This window comes from Nomascus leucogenys, chromosome 19 (assembly GCF_006542625.1).
Source record: "Nomascus leucogenys isolate Asia chromosome 19, Asia_NLE_v1, whole genome shotgun sequence".
NCBI classification, from domain to species: Eukaryota; Metazoa; Chordata; class Mammalia; order Primates; family Hylobatidae; genus Nomascus; species Nomascus leucogenys.
This window is the reverse complement of record NC_044399.1, coordinates 28,583,268-28,602,857: the sequence shown is the minus strand read 5'-3', so window position 1 is coordinate 28,602,857 and position 19,590 is coordinate 28,583,268. Positions and strand designations below refer to the sequence as shown.

Below are 19,590 nucleotides of genomic sequence, written 5' to 3'. Positions count from 1 at the left end.
TATGTCTCTACCAGACAGAATCAGAGAGCACGTGAAGGGGATGGTCCTATTTGTCTAAGTTCTTTCCATTCAAGTTCCAGGCTGGCATTGGTGCCTTTCTACTCTGTTTCCTCATCAGAGGGGGGATCATGGTGCCTGAGCTCATCTGAGGAGGGGGCATTTCCCATTTGGCAGACACCTTGGGGAGAGGGTGTGTGAGTTCTTGTGACCTCCATTCTTGCTTGGGCAGCTGGGGGGAGTTCCTTTTTTTTGTTTTGTTTTGTATTCCAATCAGGAAGCATCACTGAGGAGACAATTCTTAAGTACCTCCACCTCTCTTTTGAAAGAATTGGCTTTCTAAGTGATGTGAAATCATACTCATGCATTTCAGGCTGTAGAAAATGGTGAATTGACAAAATGTCATTAACTGCTTTGAACTAAAAGGAGACTTCCATCAAGCACATAACGGACATTGATGAGTGCTTTAAAAATCCAGTATTAAACTAAAAAGTAGTACACTTCAGTGTTGTGACATTATAAAATATGAAAATGCTATAACCCTGCTAGTAAGGTCTGTTAATTGCTTTTCCATTCATGGGGATGACTTCCCAGTCCCATCTGGAATCAAGACATTTATTCTGGTAAAAAAGAAGGCAGATTTCAAAAAAAAATAAAAGGTGTTTGTTTTGTTGTATTTTGAATTTTGTTCTGTCACTGCATTCCTCTCCTCCTCCTACCATAAGCAAACAAAAAGTAAACTGATTGTATTTTACGTTTATATTATAAAAACACAAATTTTATTAAAAAATTTATTTTAAAAATTCAGTATTACGCCTGCCTTAACTCCCTCAAATAACATATTAAAAATTCTACAGTAGGAAAAATTTCACGTAAAATTATTTGCAGAAGTAATTTGTATTGGAGTTAGTATACTTTTGTATGATACTCTATTCTAATTTTTTAAAGATAAAAGTAAGCATTTTGAAAAATCTAAATATATATTAACTTAAAAGAGAGTAAAAGACATTTTGGTGGAGGAGTTTCTTCCAGTTTCTCATTAAAGTCTCTGTATTTGTAGTGCATAGATCTCTTGGATTATAAGTTGAAAGTTGAACATGGCTCAGTCATTGCCTTGCTGATGAAGTAAGAGATGCGGTTTTAGAGCTGGGCATAGGTTCAGCGACACTCCGCAAATTCCCTTAATTGGCGAGGACTTTGAATGACATTTTGATTCTTAAATTTTTGCCACCTTTTGTTTCCTCTGTTTTCTGTACCTCAACAAGAGAAATTGATTTCTGCTGTAAAATGCATAAAATCAAGAAGTTAAAACAAAAGGGTCAAGCGCTATACATTTATAGCATGCTAGAATGAAAAATAACTTAGAACAGTGATCTGGTTTAGTCCCTAGATTTTTAAACTTTTTTTTGTTTTTTGTTTGTTTGTTGTTTTTTTGAGACAGAGTCTCACTGTGTCGCCCAGACTGGAGTGCAGTGGCGCGATCTCCACTCACTGCAAGCTCCGCCTCCTGGGTTCACGCCATTCTCCTGCCTCAGCCTCCTGAGTAGCTGGGACTACATGCACCTGCCACCAAGCCTGGCTAACCTTTTTGTATTTTTAGTAGAGACAGGGTTTCACCGTGTTAGCCAGGATGGTCTTGATCTCCTGACCTCGCGATCCACCCGCCTCAGCCTCCCAAAGTGCTGGGATTACAGGCATGAGCCACCGTGCCCGGCCTTTAACCGTTTTTTTTGTTTGTTTGTTTGTTTTTTTAAATGCCAGGAGAAGGCATTGTTATCATAGGGGGTAAAGCTTCATGCATGTTATTGTCCCTGAAGAGCTTCCAGTGGGACAAGATGGAGATGGAAGAAAGCGATATTGATGGTCCTGACCCTGTGCAAGCCTAAGGCTAATGAATGTGTGCCTTAGTTCTTAACAAAAAATGTTTAAAAATAAAAAAGAAATTTTAATAGAAAAAAGCTTATAGAATAAGGATACAAGGAAAGAAAATATTTTCATACAACCGTACAACATGATTTTTTTAAGCTAAGTGTTATTATGAGAGTCAAAAAGTTTAAAAAAAAAAAAAAAACAGCAGCACCGGCTGGGCACGGTGGCTCACGCCTGTAATCCCAGCACTTTGGGAGGCGGAGGTGGGTGGATTGCCTGAGGTCAGGAGTTCAAGACCAGCCTGACCAACATGGTGAAACCCCGTCTCTACTAAAAATACAAAAAAAGTTAGCTAGGCATGGTGGCAGGCACCTGTAATCCCAGCTACTCAGGAAGCCGAGGAAGGAGAATTGCTTGAACCCAGGAGGCAGAGGTTGTGGTGAGCCAAGGTCACGCCACTGTATGTACTTCGGCCTGGGCGACAGAGTGAGACTCCATCTCAAAAACAAAAACAGCAGCACCCTTATTTTATCAAATGCAATATTACAAGGAATCTTAATGTATTTAAAAATGCAAGTGTGCTGGCAGAAAGGGGACTGATGATTCTGTGACTCCGCAGTTGCAGAAGCTCCGTGTAGGAGATTATTTGGACATAGTGATTACCCCTCTTAATCAGGTGCCACCTCCTTCAGGGCACATAAGATCATATTAAATTCTTTTTGAGATAGGGTCTCACTGTGTTGCCCAGGCTGGTCTTTAACTCCTGGGCTCAAGCAATCTTCCCACTTCAGCCCGCCAAAGTGCTGGGATTACAGGCATGAGCCACCACACCCAACAAGATCGTATTAAATTCTCTTTACTATTTCTTGAATGTATTTTTCAGTCAGTTTTGTAAAATAAAAATGTATATACTTTTTCCTCTCCTGCTTATTGCCCTTAAGCCTTTAAATTCTAAACAAATTGTAATGCATCCTGTTTAGGAGCTAGATTTGGTGATGTGCTATTGTATGATTACTAATAGAAAATCTGGGCAGGGTGTAGTGGTCCACACCTGTGATCCCAGCACTTTGGGAGGCCAAGGCGGGCGGATCACGAGGTCAGGAGTTTGAGACCAGCCTGGCCAATATGGTGAAACCCAGTCTCTACTAAAAATACAAAATTAGCTGGGCATGGTGGCACGCGCCTGTAATCCCACCTACTTGGGAGGCTGAGGCAGAAGAATCACTTGAACCCAGAAGGCAGAGGTTGCAGTGAGCCAAGATGGCACCACTGCACCCCAGCCTGGGCAACAGAGCAAGACTGTCTTAAAAAAAGAAAAGAAAAAGAAAATCTGTATGTTTCTAGCCCTTCTGTAAAATATGAAGAAAAGTGCTCTTAGTACTCTGTGTAAAACTGTACTGTTAAATATATGTGATTAAAAAAAAAAGAAAAAAAAAAAACAAGTGTGGAGCTACTTTGGAATTGAGGGTTGGGGAGGCCAAAGCTACATTTGCTGAGTGTCTGCAGCAAGCTCACTTCAAAACACCCAGTCCAGTGATGCCGAAACTGAAGCTCAGAGAGGTGGAGCCACAGAGCCACAGCAAGGAGCTAGGCCTCTGTGTTCCCAGGGTAATGTGTGTTCTAACACCACTCTGCCTCAGTGCTGGCAAGTCGTTTTTTGGAAAAACGTAAAGATGATGAAATGAAGCATCAGGGAAGGCAAAATGGCCAAAAGTGGCAGCTTGAAAACTAAGCCCAAATAGTTTCCATTGGGGAAAAATATATGTAATTACTTTTAGATTCCTATTTCTCCCCTTCCCCACTTCCCCTAATTTTTTCCTCAGCTTTTCTTTAGTTGAGTGCTTTCTTTGTATTTTTGGTATACTGGAGTTTACTGGTTTCTGAAAACATCACTGTTGTTTAGTTTTATTTTACCGTACTATGGAAAGTGTCTCTTTTCCAACTAGCCTTATAATAAAATGTCCTAAGCCAAATAGTGCTGAATTACTTAAAATATCAGTTACTGTCTTTGTAAATAAGAACTACATTCTTTTTTTTTTTTTCTGAGACGGAGTTTCGCTCTTGTTGCCCAGGCTGGAGTGCAATGGCGCAATCTCAGCTCACCACAACCTCCGCCTCTTGGGTTCAAGCGATTCTCCTGCCTCAGCCTCCTGAGTAGCTGGGATTACAGGCATGCGCCACCATCCCGGCTAATTTTATATTTTTTTTTTAGTAGAGACAGGGTTTCTCCATGTTGGTCAGGCTGGTCTTGAACTCCCGACCTCAGGTGATCTGCCCACCTCGGCCTCCCAAAGTGCTGGGATTACAGGCATGAGCCACTGTGCCCGGCCAGAACTACATTCTTAAAATAGTATTGGTAATTATATTGTGTAAGCATATTCTGTTGTTCTTCTAAAATTCAGAATATGAATATGTCAGAGTATATAGTACACTTTTGTTCCTTATGAAATGATTTTAAACTAGAAAAGTACCTTAAAAATGCTAATCATATTAGTCATGTTGCTTAACAATGGGGCTACGTTTTGAGAAATGTATCGTTAGGTGATTTTGTTGTTGTGCAAACATCACGGAGTATACTTAATGTAAGCTTAGATGGTATAGCCTACTACATACCTAGGCTGTATGGTATAGCCTATTGTTCCTAGGCTACATACCTGTATAGCATGTTAATGTACTGAATACTGTAGGCCAGTGGTTTCCAACCTTTTTGGCACCAGCGACCAGTTTTGTGGAAGACAGTTTTTCCATGGACCAGGGACAGGGGGAGATGGTTTCAGGATGATTCAAGCGCATTACATTTATTGTGTACTTTATTTCTATTAGTATTACATTGTAGTATATACTGAATTAATTACACAGCTTACCATAATGTAGAATCAGTGGGAGCCCTGAGCTTGCTTTCCTGCAGTTAAACGGTCCCATCTGGTGGTCATGGGAGACAGTGACAGATCATCAGGCATTAGGTTCTCATAAGGAGCACACAACTTAGATCCCTGGCTTGCACAGTTCACAGTAGGGTTTGCACTCCTATGAGAATCTATGCCACTGCTGATCTGACAGGATGTGGAGCTCAGGCGGTCATGCGAGCTATGGGGAGCAGCTGTAAACACAGATGAAGCTTCGCTCACTCACCCACTGCTCACCTCCTGCTGTCTGGCCCAGTTCCTAACAAGGCACGGACCTGTACTGGGTTGGGGACCCATGCTATAGGCAATTGTGTTACTAATTGTGTATCTAAGCATATCTAAGCATAGAAAAGGTACAGTAAATATACAGTATAAAAATGATACAACTGTACCATTAATAGAATTTGCAAAACTGGAAGTTGCTCTGGGTGAGTCAGAGTCTAGGATACTGTTGTACACTACTGTAGACTTTATAAACATTGTACACAGAGGCTACACTACATTTATTAAAAAATTTTTCTTCAAGTATAAATTAACCTTCACTTACTATAACCTTTTTGCTGTAGAAACTGCCTTTTTTTAAAACTTTTTGACTCTCATAACACTTAGCTTAAAAAAATCACATTGTACGGTTGTATGAAAATATTTTCTTTCCTTGTATCCTTATTCTATAAGCTTTTTTCTATTAAAATTTTTTTAAATTTTTAAACATTTTTTGTTAAGAACTAAGGCACACACTCATTAGCCTAGGCTTGCACAGGGTCAGGACCATCAATATCGCTTTCTTCCATCTCCATCTTGTCCCACTGGAAGCTCTTCAGGGACAATAACATGCATGAAGCTTTATCCCCTATGATAACAATGCCTTCTCTTGAGATACGCCCTGAAGGACCCACCTGAGGCCACTTTATAGTTAATTTTTTTAATAAGTAGAAGTGGTATACTCTAAAATTTTTTTTTATTTTTTTGAGATGGATTCTTGCTCTGTCGCCCAGGCCGGAGTGCAGTGGTGGTAGCTCACTTCAACCTCTGCCTCCTGGGTTCAAGCTTCTCTCCTGCCCCAGCCTCCCAAGTAGCTGGGATTACAGGTGCACACCACCGCTCCCTGCTGCTTTTTGTAAATTTAGTAGAGATGCAGTTTCTCCATAGTGGCCAGGCTGGCCCCAAGCTCCTGACCTCAAGTGATCCACCTGCCTTGGCCTCCCAAAGTGCTGGGATTACAGCCGTTAGCCACCGCCCCTGGTCTCTAAAATTTAAATAATTAAAAAGTACAGTGCAGGCCAGGTGCCGTGGCTCATGCCTGTAATCCCAGCACTTTGGGAGGCCAAGGCGGGCAGATCACTTGAAGTCAGGAGTTCAAGATCAACCCGGCCAACATGGCGAAACCCCCTCTCTACTAAAAATACAAAAATTAGCTGGGCGTGCTGGTATGTGCCTGTAATCCTAGCTAGTTGGGAGGCTGAGGCAGGAGAATGGCTTGAACCTGGAAGGCAAAGGCCACAGTGAGCTGTGATCATGCCACTGCACTCCAGCCTTGGCAACAGAGCAAGACTCCATCTCAAAAACAAACAAAAAAAGTGCAGTACAGTAAGCCCTCACTTAATAGCAGTGATAGCTTCTTGGAAACTGCAACTTTAAGGGAAACAAGGTGTAACAAAACCAATTTTACCATAGGCTAATTGACATAAACAAGAGTTAAGTTCCTGTGGCATATTCCTGGTCACAAAAACATTACCCAGCTTCTAAATAAAGACTAAAACACTTCTAATACTAAACGTTGAAATATATATGAGCTTTATATACATTTAAGAAAGATTAATAGAAACAAGGTAACATTTACCCACTCATTCCCCACTCAGGGTTGAGGGTGGCCAGAGCCTATATCAGCAGCTCAGGGGCAAGGTGGGAGCCACCCTAGACAGGATGCTGTCCCATTGCAGGGCGGGTGCATACACACACACACACACACACACACACACATACACACACACAGACTGGGACCATGTGGGTATGCCAGTGAACCCAACACATGTGCCTTTGGGATGTGGGAGGAAAGCAGAATAACCTGAGAAAACCCACGCAGATAGGGGAAGGACACACAGACTCCACGTGGACAGTGGTGCCGACCAGGAATTGATTTTTTTTTTTTTTTTTGAGACGGAATCTAACTTTATCACCCAGGCTAGAGTGCCATGGCGCAGTCTCGCCTCACTGCAACCTCTGCCTCCCAGGTTCAAGTGATTCTCCTTCTTCAGCCTCTTGAGTAGTGGGAATTACAGGTGGCCACCACCATGGCCCGCTAATTTTTTTATTTTTAGTAGAGATGGGGGTTTCACCATGTTGGGTCAGGCTGGTCTCGAACTCCTGACCTCAGGTGATCCACCCGCCTTGGCCTCCCAAAGTCCTGGGATTACAGGCGTGAGCCACCATGCCTAGCCTTTTTTTTTTTTTTTTTAATCAGCATTATAAGAAAATGTTATTTAAGGGCCTGCTGTATAGTAAATACATAAACCAATAATGTATTCATTTATTATCATTATCAAGTGTTATATACTGTAGATAATTGTATGTGCTAGAATTTAATATGGCTGGCAGCACAGTAGGTTTGTTTACACCAGCATCACCACAAGCACGAGTAATGCATTGTGTGGTGACATCATGACTGCTGGGTCACCAGGTGATAGGAATTTTTCAGCTCTGTTGTACTTTTTTTTTTTTTTCCTTCCTCAGTTCATGGGAAGCTCTGTTATACTCTTATGGGACCCCTGTCGTATATGTGGCTTAGCATTATTGACCGAAGGGTTGTTATGCAGTGGATGACTGTATCAAATTTGCCATTCTAAGAAAACTGGGGTTCCATAATTTCACACTTCATAGTTGATTGGAATAAAGTAAAGCTAATAGCACTTAAATTATTTTTGTAAGAAGGATTTAAAAACAAAAAATACGAAGTACTGCTAATTGATTTATGTAACAGATAATCTTTTAACCTAAGGGGTTTACATGCTAAAAATGACCCCTTTGATGTTACCCCAGCATATATACATTTACAAATATGATGTATCAGCTTTAGAGGAGGGGGGAAAATAACCGTCCTTGTTATTTTAAAATCTATGATACTTGAGTATAAGTGGAAAAGAGGTGTGATTATCATAGAATGAACTTGAAAGGGATGAAAAGGGTTGACATCCATTCACTTAACAAATATTTGAGCACCTATTATTTTATTTTGTTTTATTTTTGGAGATGGAGTCTCACTCTGTCGCCAGGCTGGAGTGCAGTAGCGTGACCTCAGCTCACTGCAACCTCCAACTCCTGGGTTCAAGTGACTCTCCTGCTTCAGCCTCCCAAGTAGCTGGGACCACAGGCACGCACCACTACGCCCAGCTAAGTTTTGTATTTTTAGTAGAGACGGGGTTTCACCATATTGGCCAGGATGGTCTCCATCTCTAGACCTCGTGATCTACCTGCCTCGGCCTCCCAAAGTGCTGGGATTATAGGCGTGAGCCACTGCGCCCAGCCAGAGCACCTAATATTTTCTCAATGGCTTGGTAGATTCCAGTGGAGAAAATAGGATGAGCAAAGAGAAAAGTCAGATGAGGGACCAGATGGACCTGAATGGAATTAACATGTGGAGACAATAGAGAAATGATTGAATATTTAGGAAGATCTTTGAAGAGTTCTAAAAGGCAGGCCAACATACCTTCTTGTTAATTTTCCCTTTTGTTTACAGGCATGCATGTAGGGAATACCGGATTCATAAAGAACTGGATCATCCCAGAATAGTTAAGCTGTATGATTACTTTTCACTGGATACTGACTCGTAAGTGCTGTGCCATTTTACCTTAACAGTTATATTATTTTCTTGCAATGTTGATTGTTCATGGAATAGAGCTGAACTCTGGGTCCAGGACATACCCTCTGAGGGAACCAAATATATTAAATTTGTGGACAAATGATCAAACATAAATTCAGATTTGGATCAGCAAGAAACCTCTAGGCCAAAGGACATGTGCACTTGCGTGCCAGTAAATGTTTAACAGCCAGCTTGGTATGAAGAGAGACAGGGCTAATTTATAGTGTTTGCCAGTTTCTATGGTGTAGATATTCCTCCTGTGTCCAATTTTGATGTACCACCTGTTTTTGTTTTTTTTTTAAACATCTTAATTATAATTCACATGCTGTATGATTCACACATGTAAAATATACAGTTTAGTGGTTTGTAGCATATTCATAGATACATGCAACCACCAGAGCCAATTTTAGAATTTTTTCACCACCTCAAAAGAAACCCCATCATACGTTTTACTACTATTCATCTATTCCACCATTCCATCCCTCTGCCCTAGCCCTAACCTGTCTGTTTTATTTCTATAGATTTCCTATTCTGGACCCTCATATGCATGGAATCATATAGTATGTGGACTTTTATTACTGGCTTCTTTCACTTAGCATGGTGTTGTCAAGTTTCATCCTTGTAGCATGTGTCAGTACTTCATTCCTTTTTATGGCAAAATAATATTCCATCGTGTGGATATACCACATTTTGCTTATAATGGTTTGATAACCAGCTCACAAAATTCTTGAAAATTTAAGTCAGCTCTTGGAAACTGGCATGAGTTGGTGCCAGCATGCCACTGACGTGCACTAGTGAGTGTAGACTGTTCAAGAGAGTTTCTGCTCACCCCAGAGACTCTTATGAACATTGACAGACCTTTTTAAAAAGTGCTGGCCATGTGATTTTATCCTAGACTGAGATAAGAAATGTGGCACTAATGAAGACAAGGCTCAGTGCTACATGTTGAAATACAGGCTCATAGGCTTATAGGATGTTAGAATAGGAAGGGATCTCAGAGTCCAGCCTTTTCATTTTATAGATGGATTTTGAGGACCAGAGAAGTTAAATAACTTGTCTGAGATAGTTAATAATTGTGGGCATTGCTGTATTTTGTTACTTGGTATAGGTAAGCTCCTGTGCCTCTGGGTTTATCCAGCAGTTTAGCTGGTTATATCTCAGCATTTGGAAATGTTTCTCTGTAGAAGTCTGAACTGAATCAGAATATACCCTAGATCTAGACTTCAGGTTCCCTCAGCCTCCCAGGATAACTCTAGGAGTTTTGGTCTGTTCTAGCCAACAGTCTCAGAGATGGCTGTGCAGACAGCTGCCTCACATTTAGAAATAACCCCAAAGAGGACTATAATTCCCTTTGGAAACATGACCTGGGCCATTCTCTCAGGGATTTCTTCTTCTCATTTGGGTAGCCCTGGCACTGAGCTTAGCCATGTGTGTTTCACATGGAGTGGAATTTTTTAAAAAAGATCTAGTTAGAGGGCAGGATTGGGAAACAAGGGGCAGGGCATGGCATTACTGTTTTGCTTTGAGTAAATTGCTTGACTACTAGGTAGACCACCCCTCTCTGAACTATTAAGTTCAAGAACTATTTCAAAGATAAATATTAGGCTCAAATTATCTGCTGTTTTGAATGGTATACACACTTTTAACTAATGTGAGAAATTGAGTTGGTTCTATACTATTCTTGAGTTGATTACTTTGTTCTTCCTATTGTATGTATGATGAATTTTCACCAAAAATAAGTCAGACCATGATTTTTAGAACATCTTCTCGGAATTGTTTGGGTATGAAAAGTGAGGATTTATTTTCTTTTCTTTGTTTTGGTTGTTTTCCTTTTTTTTTTTTTTTTTTTTTTTTTGAGATGGAGTCTCACTCTGTTGCCCAGGCTGGAGTGCAGTGGTGCGATCTTGGCTCACTGCAACCTCCACCTCCCAGGTTCAAGCAATTCTCCTACCTCAGCCTCCCACATAGCTAGGATTACAGATGCACACCACCATGCCTGGCTAATTTTTGTATTTTTAGTAGAGACAGCGTTTCACCGTGCTGGGCAGGCTGGTCTTGAACTCCCGACTTTGTGATCCGCCCGCCTGGGCCTCCCAAAGTCCTGGGATTACAGGCTTGAACCACTGCGCCCGGCTGAAAGTGAGGCTTTATTTTCAACTTGCATTTGGGTCAAAGAATCATTCCATTGAGCATGAGTCTATATTTCAGATTTCAGAATCTCAGATCAGAGGAATCTATAAATTTCAGATATTTCTTTTATTAATTTTATTTTATTTGAGATGGAATCTTGCTCTGTTGCCCAGGCAGTAGTGCAGTGGCATGATCTTGGCTCACTGCAACCTCCACCTCATGGGTTCAAGCAATTCTCCTGCCTCAGCCTCCCAAGTAGCTGGGATTACAGGCATGCACCACCATACCTGGCCAATTTTTTGTATTTTTAGTAGAGACAGAGTTTCACTATGTTGGCCAGGCTGGTCTCAAACTCCTGGCCTCAAGTGATCCACCCATCTCTGCCTCCCAAATTGCTGGGATTACAGCAGACATTTGTTTTCAAATAGCGTACTAGCATGCCCTGCTGTGTTTCGTAAGATACATAAGATATTGTTCAGTTTGTGGAGTCCACAGGACCATGTGTGTCCATATTCAATTGCAGTGCTTTATGAAGGCCTCAAATTGCTCAGTGGCCCATAGCGCTAGTCCTGAGCCTGTTTGCTCTCAGTTCTGTTCCTCGCTCTTTCACTGCTCTGTATCTTCGGGGGGGGGTTAGCCCTTGTAGGCTGTGTTTATCAGGCGCATGTGTCCATTGGTGTCCTGCTGGTTTCAGCCAATGGGAAGGCAGAAATGGGAGGGGGTCTCCACCTCCTCTCCCTCCCCGCAATTCTAGTTTCTCCTGATGACCCTGGGTTCTGGTTTCACCATCTCCTCCCTTCTGGCCTGCTTGCCTGAGGGTGCTAATGGCTTCCTCCTGTAGATGATCTCTAGGGTGCCTCACTGACCAGTTTGTCTTCTCAGCTCTTCCATCATCTGTGTGATCAGTTCCCTGAATTAAAGTCTCGTTGTTTTAAATGTTCAGGTGGTTTTTTTTTTCCAGGCTAAACCCTGATTGATACACCCACATTGTCACAACTTAGAATACTTCGAAACGTATTCATCCCTCAAGGATATTCAAACAGTTCAGGACACCTTACTTCAGAGTATAATGCCTTGGAAGATAGACACATGACTGGTGATGCCACCAATGGCATATGGTTTTATGTTTGGGTCTGTATGACATATTGACATAAGGGAAGGAAAGAGAACCCACATACATTTGTTAGGACCATAGATACTATACTTTACAAGCTCTTTTACACCTTGTGTTTAAGAGAAATTGTAGTGCAGTATTGTGCCAAACTGTCAGAAGACGTAGTATGCAGTCAGTTTTTGGGACGTGGGCAAACTCTAGATTTTTCCTCATTGCCAGCACTCAGGGTTATATAAAATGTTTGCAGTGCGAATTGTGTACCTAGCCGAAATTGCACCACTGCACTCTAGCTAGGCAGCAGAGTGAGACGGAGTCTCAAAAAAAAAAAAGGAGAATTGTGTACTTGATCACATTCTGGTTGTTTAGACATGGATGTGTGGCATGGGTGTGTAAAGGAGCCCCTTCCAAGAAGATACCTAGCTTAAATACATTATAGTTCTTATCAGTATTCTTATAGTCTAGACTCAAGAAGAGATCTGCCATGGGTGAACTTGAGCACAACAGATTCCAACATTGAGGGTGTGGAGACTCTTCAAGAGAATAAGCAGTTTCTTACTAGAAACCCCTCAGCTAATACTGAATAAACAATTGAAGAGTATTTTAAGGAACAAAGAAGAAAGGAGTGCGAAGCTGATGACCTGAAGTTTTCACGTGGGACTGATTTAGGTAGTCTTAATCTGCTTGCTCTTATTCCATGGTTAAATGTTGGTTTATTTGTTTTTAGGTTTTGTACAGTATTAGAATACTGTGAGGGAAATGATCTGGACTTCTACCTGAAACAGCACAAATTAATGTCGGAGAAAGAGGCCCGGTCCATTATCATGCAGATTGTGAATGCTTTAAAGTACTTAAATGAAATAAAACCTCCCATCATACACTATGACCTCAAACCAGGTATGTCTAACTTTTAGGAGACAGTATTAGTGGGTTTTCTTTGGTCTTATAAGTGACTTTTAATTTGATAAAGTTAGAGAATTTCACAGCAGCCAAGAAAGGCTAATAACATCTGACTTTTGATTCCCTGGGTAGGTGTGGGAAAAAAGAGTCCTAGCCAAGCAGCACTGGGTTTAGGAGGGTGTGTTGGATTAAATACTCTGGAGAAACAATACCTTTATCTTTGGAGCAGTTCATGATGTCTCGTTAAAAAAGAATGTTCCAGCAAGTTCAGTTTTGTTTTTTTCCCATGACTCATACTACATAACAGTCCCTCTGCTTCAGGTCTCTTTGCTAAGAGCCCCCAAATTAATAACTTATTTTTACTTCTATGCATCCCATTTCAATAAATTTCAAGCAGAATTTTTCATCTTTTTGTATGGTTATTATCTAGCTTTGATGGTCATCGGCAAAGAGTACAGGGCAGCTAGAGTCCTTACCTCTATTTTTTATTGTTATCTTCAGCTGTGTTTTAGAAATCTGCATAGTTCTATAGACAACTCTAACAGCTTAGCTCGGGCATTAGGAAGATGGTCCACATTTACCTTCTGGTGTTGCAAAATTGTAAACTTTGCTTTACTCTTCTGGTAGGTGCATATTGCGTCTCATTGACTATTCTCTAATGTTCTAATACAGTTCAGATGACTAAAACATTAATTATGATGAAGAAATTTTTTAAACGATGACTATTTTGTGAATGAATTTTCCATAACTGAATTCAACACTTTTCTGCAATGGGAGCTGTAGGCGGTGCTGTGGTGCTAGCTTTGGTTTCCTTACATGTTTTCTTTGATTCCTCCCCCACACCCCAAGTGCTGTTCTAAACAAGGTAGTTTAGAGATCCTCACTGAAAGTTCAGATGAAAGTTTCCCATCAGTTTTGACCAAGTGAACAAGGATATTTTACTTTGGCCAGTTATTTTTATTTCCAGAGCTCATCATAGTGATGGTTTTGGCACATTAAGCAGGTGATTCTTGGAAAATAGAAGTTTCAGCAGATGCTGAGGACTCTCCCTGAGTATCCAGAGTCCAGATTGCTTGATTCCCAGGATTTGGATGTTTGCTTTTGCAAGAGCTTGAGTTCAGTTGTCCCCTTCTTATCTGCTATTACTTTGGGTTTTTCTCTTAATCAGTAAGTCTCTGCTTATTCATGAAGGTTTTTATTTTTTAGGTAATATTCTTTTAGTAAATGGTACAGCGTGTGGAGAGATAAAAATTACAGATTTTGGTCTTTCGAAGATCATGGATGATGATAGCTACAATTCAGTGGATGGCATGGAGCTAACATCACAAGGTGCTGGTACTTATTGGTAGGTATCCAGGAGCTCTGCCAGGTTGGCTATAGAGATGTGGCTCTGCTATGCTGAAGTGTTGATAATGAATTAATTGCTGTATGCTATCTGCTAGGCAAAAATGCCATAAACCAAAGCAGACTTTCTCCCCAAATCATTACTATCTTTTCAGCAGTTTGACTCTTGGTATTTACATTAATTTGTCTCAATTTTTCTTTCCTTTCTTGGAAACCCTTAAGAAGGAGAGCTTATATGTGTCCAGGTATTTGAAATGTATGTTTTTTGTACAGAGTTGGCCTTGCAAGTCAGTAGAGAACAAGGTTGCTCATGTGGTGTATATAAAGAATGGCCCCAAAATCTTTCCGTCCAAATACAGGTCTCTCTTCATGGGTTAAGGGGATAAGGGATTTGTCTCAAGAGTTGCCTGAGGATGTTGGACTGTAGGGAGTTACGAAGATCAGGATGAAACATAACTATAGCGTGTATGAAATCTATCCAGGAAAAAATGACCACAATTTACCAGAAGTTTATCCATGTCTGTTAGCCATGATCTAAAAGTTTTTGAGGCACATTTCTTCACATCTCTTGTCACCTGTCTTCCCCTAGCCACCCCCACCCAAGTTACCTCTGCCTGCCAGTTTTATGCTTCTATTTCTGCCTACTATTACATTTGGCCATTAGAACCATAAAAGATACCTGAAACTCAGGCCTTTAACTCTATGGTTGTAAAAGTGTGTTAATAAAGCTTCCTCTTCCATTTTGAGGTGGTCACACAAGCCACATATTGGTGTATATAAAGAATGGCCCCCAATTTTTTTTTAGTCCAAATGCAAGTCTCTTCATGGCTTAATGGGATGAGGGATTTGCTTCAAGAGTTGCAAGAGAAGGCTCTGTAGCACCAACGGAGGGGCAACACATGTTATTTGTACCCTAGGGAAGGTGGTCAAATAACTTTATCTTTGGAACTGGAGGGTCCTAGGCCCTAGCAGAGAGTACTGACTGTCTGGAATCAAAGGTAGAAGAGGAAGCAGAGGGACATGGCTTTCACAACACACAGCATCAACCCTGTGCTCATCGTGAAGCCTGCCAATAACACCATGGACACAATGCCCCGGTTTCTGCTGCTCCTTACTGCTTGTGGAAATGGTACCTATAGTAACAAGTCAGTCCCTAAATTAAAACTTTGAAATTATAGATTTAAAATAGAAGCTACATTTACAGTGTTTATTCACTATGGTGGTTATTGTGGGCTAGTGTTCCTGTCACTAAGTGATACAAAAATATCTGCTGCTGAAAATTCTGGAAACAGGTCTATACCTCTGCTATATAAATTCACTGGAATTTGGATTTGAGCTTTGTGTTTGATCATCTTTTTTTTAAGGCACAGTTTTTTCGCATTTAAAATAGTTACTGCTGTAATTGCTTACCTACAAAAATTCAGTGATTAGAATTTAAATAAAAATTATGTGATGCTAGGGATTTTGCTTCAAAGTAGTCTGTTGGGAGAAATAGTAGAGATTGGCCACATGTTGATAATTCTTGAAGCTGGATGGTGCTTACTTAGGGGGTCATTTTACTGTTCGATTATAGTTGAGATTTTTAATAATCTAAGATAGGGCTTCTGAGAAGATTAAGTGTTACAGGTTTCTATGAAGGTTTGAAGAGTCTCCAAATTGGTAGAAATATTCTCGTAATCACTATCCTCAGTATGTCAGATAAAAATAATCCTGAAGGGTATAACAAATTATAAGTAACAATTTGCAGTATTTACTGGTTACAGAATTCTTCTATGTTGAATACTTCTTTTATTTATTTATTTATTTATTTATTTGAGATGGAGTTTCGCTCTTGTTGCCTGGGCTGGAGTGCAATGGTGTGATCTCAACTCACTGCAGCCTCCGCCTCCCGAGTTCAAGCGATTCTCCTGCCTCAGCCTCCCAAGTAACTGGGTTTACAGGCACCCGCCACCACGTCCAGCTAATTTTTTTGTATTTTTAGTAGAGATGGTGTTTCACCATGTTGGCCAGGCTGGTCTTGAACTCCTGACGTCAGGTGATCCACCCGCCTCAACCTCCCAAAGTGCTGGGAATATAGGCGTGAGCCACCACGCCTGGCTGAATACTTATTTTAAAGAAGTGACCCATAGACTATGCCGTGAGAATAATTGTTTTTTTGTATGGGGATTTTGATTGTGATGGAATATGCAACTATATATATATATTTTTTTTTTTAGCACAGTTTAGTATCATAGAGCTGTCTTCTACTCTCCTCTCAAAATCCTTGATAGTAAGTTAGAATGCTTATTATTTTCAGTATTATTTGGATGAAGAATTAATTTCATTCACTTACAGGTGGAGAAACTGAAACCTAGAAAGGGATTTGCCAGACATGTACAATCAAGTGACAGGGCTTTTTATATTGTAAAAATCTTGCTAGCCGGGTGTGGTGGCTCATGCCTGTAATCCCAGCACTTTGGGAGGCCAAGGCGGGCGGATCATGAGGTCAAGAGATCGAGACCATCCTGGCCAACATGGTGAAACCCCATGTATACTAAAAATAATTAGCTGGGCGTGGTGGTGCACGCCTGTAATCCCAGCTATTCGGAGGTTGCAGTGAGCTGAGGTTGCACCACTGAACTCCAGCCTGGCAATGGAGCAAGACTCTGTCTCAAAAAAAAAAAAAAAAAAAAAAAAAAAAAAAAAAAAAAAAAATTTTGCTAACTTATTTTTCTGCATTCGGATGGGTTCAACAACTCCTATTCTTCCCTGCCACTGCCATAAAAAAGTTATAAATACATTTAAATGGTCATTTTAGAATTAAGGTTATACTTATCCAAGATCATATTTAAGTTATGTATATTAAAAAATCAAGAACTGGCCGGGTGCAGTGGCTTACGCCTGTAATCCCAGCACTTTGGGAGGCTGAGGCGGGCGGATCACGAGGTCAGGAGTTCAAGACTAGCCTGACCAACATGGAGAAACCCCATCTCTACTAAAAATACAAAATTAGCCGGGTGTGTTGGCACATGCCTGTAATCCCAGCTACTTGGGAGGCTGAGGCAGGAGAATCACTTGAACCTGGGAGGCAGAGGTTGCAGTGAGCCGAGATCGCGAGTGAAGTGGGACTAGTGAGAATATTTACCACTCTTAGGAAATTGAGAACTGTATTTTGATGCCCTATAGGGACATTACTGCCTCTCTAAGTTAGAGTGTCTTTTCTTACTTTGAGATGGGGGTCTCACTCTGTTGCTGGAGTGCAGTGGCATGATCTTGTCTCATTGCAGTCAACCTCCCCTAGGCTCAGGTGATCCTCCCACCTCAGCTTCCCAAGTAGCTGGAGCTACAGGGGTATGCTACCAGGCCCAGCTAATTTTTGTATTTTTAGTAGAGATAGGGTTTCGCCATGTTGCCCAGGCTGGTCTCGAATTCTTGAGTTCAAGCAATCTGCCGGCCTTGTCCTCCCAAAGTGCTGGGATTACCACACCCCGCCTAGTGTGTCTTTTCATTGACTCTTCATATAGGTCTAAGTTGACTGTTAAAATTCACACATTTTGGCCAGGTGTGGTGGGTCACATCTATAATCCCAGCACTTTAGGAGGTCGAGGTGGGAGGATCACTTGAGTCCAGGAGTTTGAGACCAGCCAGCCTGGGCAACACAGTGAGACCCCACTGCTACAAATTTTTTTAAAAAACTACCCAGGCATGGTGGTGCCTGCCTTTAATCCCAGCTACTTGGGAGGCTGAGGTGGGGGAACCACCTGAGCTCGGGAGGTTGAGGCTGTAGTGAGCCATGATCATGCCACTGTACTCAGCCTGGGTGACAGAGCAAGACCCTGTCTCAAAAAAAAAAGATATTTCTGTTTTCAACAAGATATTTTATTTTGTCTTTTTGTACATGTCTTAAACTTATATGATCATTATTCTAATAATTTATATTTCTTCTTTGTCCCAGGTATTTACCACCAGAGTGTTTTGTGGTTGGGAAAGAACCACCAAAGATCTCAAATAAAGTTGATGTGTGGTCGGTGGGTGTGATCTTCTATCAGTGTCTTTATGGAAGGAAGGTAAGTTAGAAGGTTGATGGAGAAGCTTGATCTCTTTCTTGGGTAGCACACACACACAGTGCCTTGGTATGGATTAGTCTCTTGGAGTTAATTATTGGGTTATACAAAATAGAATCCTGAAAGGAGTGGTTTAAAGAAAATACAGACTTAATAATACAAGCCTTATTCGTAAGCAGAAATCCTCAACCCTAGGGCACCTAATGAGTTCTGCTGGGCTGTTAAAAACATGCACTTTTGCTGTTCTCAATTAGATCTGGAACATGTATTTATTCTGATAGTATGTATAGAGATTTACAAAAATCGTTTATTTATTAAAGTATACAATCTTCCCAAGAACCTGGGGGCCCCAAGAACCAAAACTCAAAATATCCCCAGAATCTTTATTGCCAGCCATCTCATTAGTTGAACCTATTATTAATGAAAGCGTGCTTTATATTTCTATACTGGGGAGATGGTGTCAGGACGTATTCATTGTTACCTCTGATCAAGGTGACATATTTCAACAAGTAGTAAACTACACCTAATGAATTGTCATATTTGTTTTTCCTTGTGAACATGCCTTATAAATGTATATATTAGGATCCATTTGTGTATTTATGTTCCTGTTGCTGTTTTTGTGTGTTTGTATGTTTCAGTGTTTCCCAGTAGGCTCTGGGTATAAGCCAGATGGGAGTTCTGTGTCTCCTTTGAATTCTTAATATTTTGATTACGTTCCCCAGACCAGGCTCTTAATTCAGATTATACCTTCCTCTTTAGCTTCCCCTTGGTCTTTCTTTCTTTTTTTTTTTTTTTCTATCTCACCTCTCTAAAACGGGGAAACTATTCAGAGGTAGTAGGGTTAATTATTATTTACATTCCCTGACAATGTTGAATTGCTGCCAATAACAGTAGTAGAAATTATCTAGAAATAACTGTTTGAGAGAGATCTCAGTAGAACCAGTGTAAAGAGACTTGAGTTGAACTTGTTTTTAAGAGTTTTTTAGAAAATGGCAGCTCGGTGGCCGGGCATGGTGGCTCACTCCTGTAATCCCAGCACTTTGGGAGGCCGAGGTGGGTGGATCACGAGGTCAGGAGATCGAGACCATCCTGGCTAACATGGTGAAGCTAACATGGTGAAACCCCGTCTCTACTAAAATTACCAAAAAAAAAAAAAAATTAGCCGGGCGTGGTGGCGGGTGCCTGTAGTCCCAGCTACTCGGGAGGTTGAGGCAGGAGAATGGCATGAACCTGGGAGGCAGAGCTTTCACTGAGCTGAGATCGTGCCACTGTACTCCAGTCTGGGCAACAGAGTGAGACTCCGTCTCAAAAAAAAAAAAAAAGACAAAGAAAATGGCAGCTTGGCATAGATGAAGCCATTAAGTAACCCCAACTCTTTCTTTTTCCCACTCTGTCCTTACCCCTCTTGGTTTTGACTTCCTTTCCTTCTCTTTT

General features: G+C 41.0%; 1 protein-coding gene across 5 annotated transcripts in view; it reads left to right on the top strand.

Annotated features, from left to right (window-relative positions):
• The window catches only part of TLK2 (tousled like kinase 2), a 139,492-nt gene that overhangs the window by 111,935 nt on the left and 7,967 nt on the right, over positions 1-19,590 (top strand). For all 5 annotated transcript variants that reach the window (XM_030800546.1, XM_030800547.1, XM_030800549.1 and 2 more), the window contains 4 exons: positions 8,506-8,595; positions 12,597-12,766; positions 13,976-14,114; positions 18,048-18,159. In XM_030800546.1, coding sequence (XP_030656406.1) covers positions 8,506-8,595; positions 12,597-12,766; positions 13,976-14,114; positions 18,048-18,159 — 511 coding nt within the window. The remainder of the gene's footprint in view (positions 1-8,505; positions 8,596-12,596; positions 12,767-13,975; positions 14,115-18,047; positions 18,160-19,590) is intronic.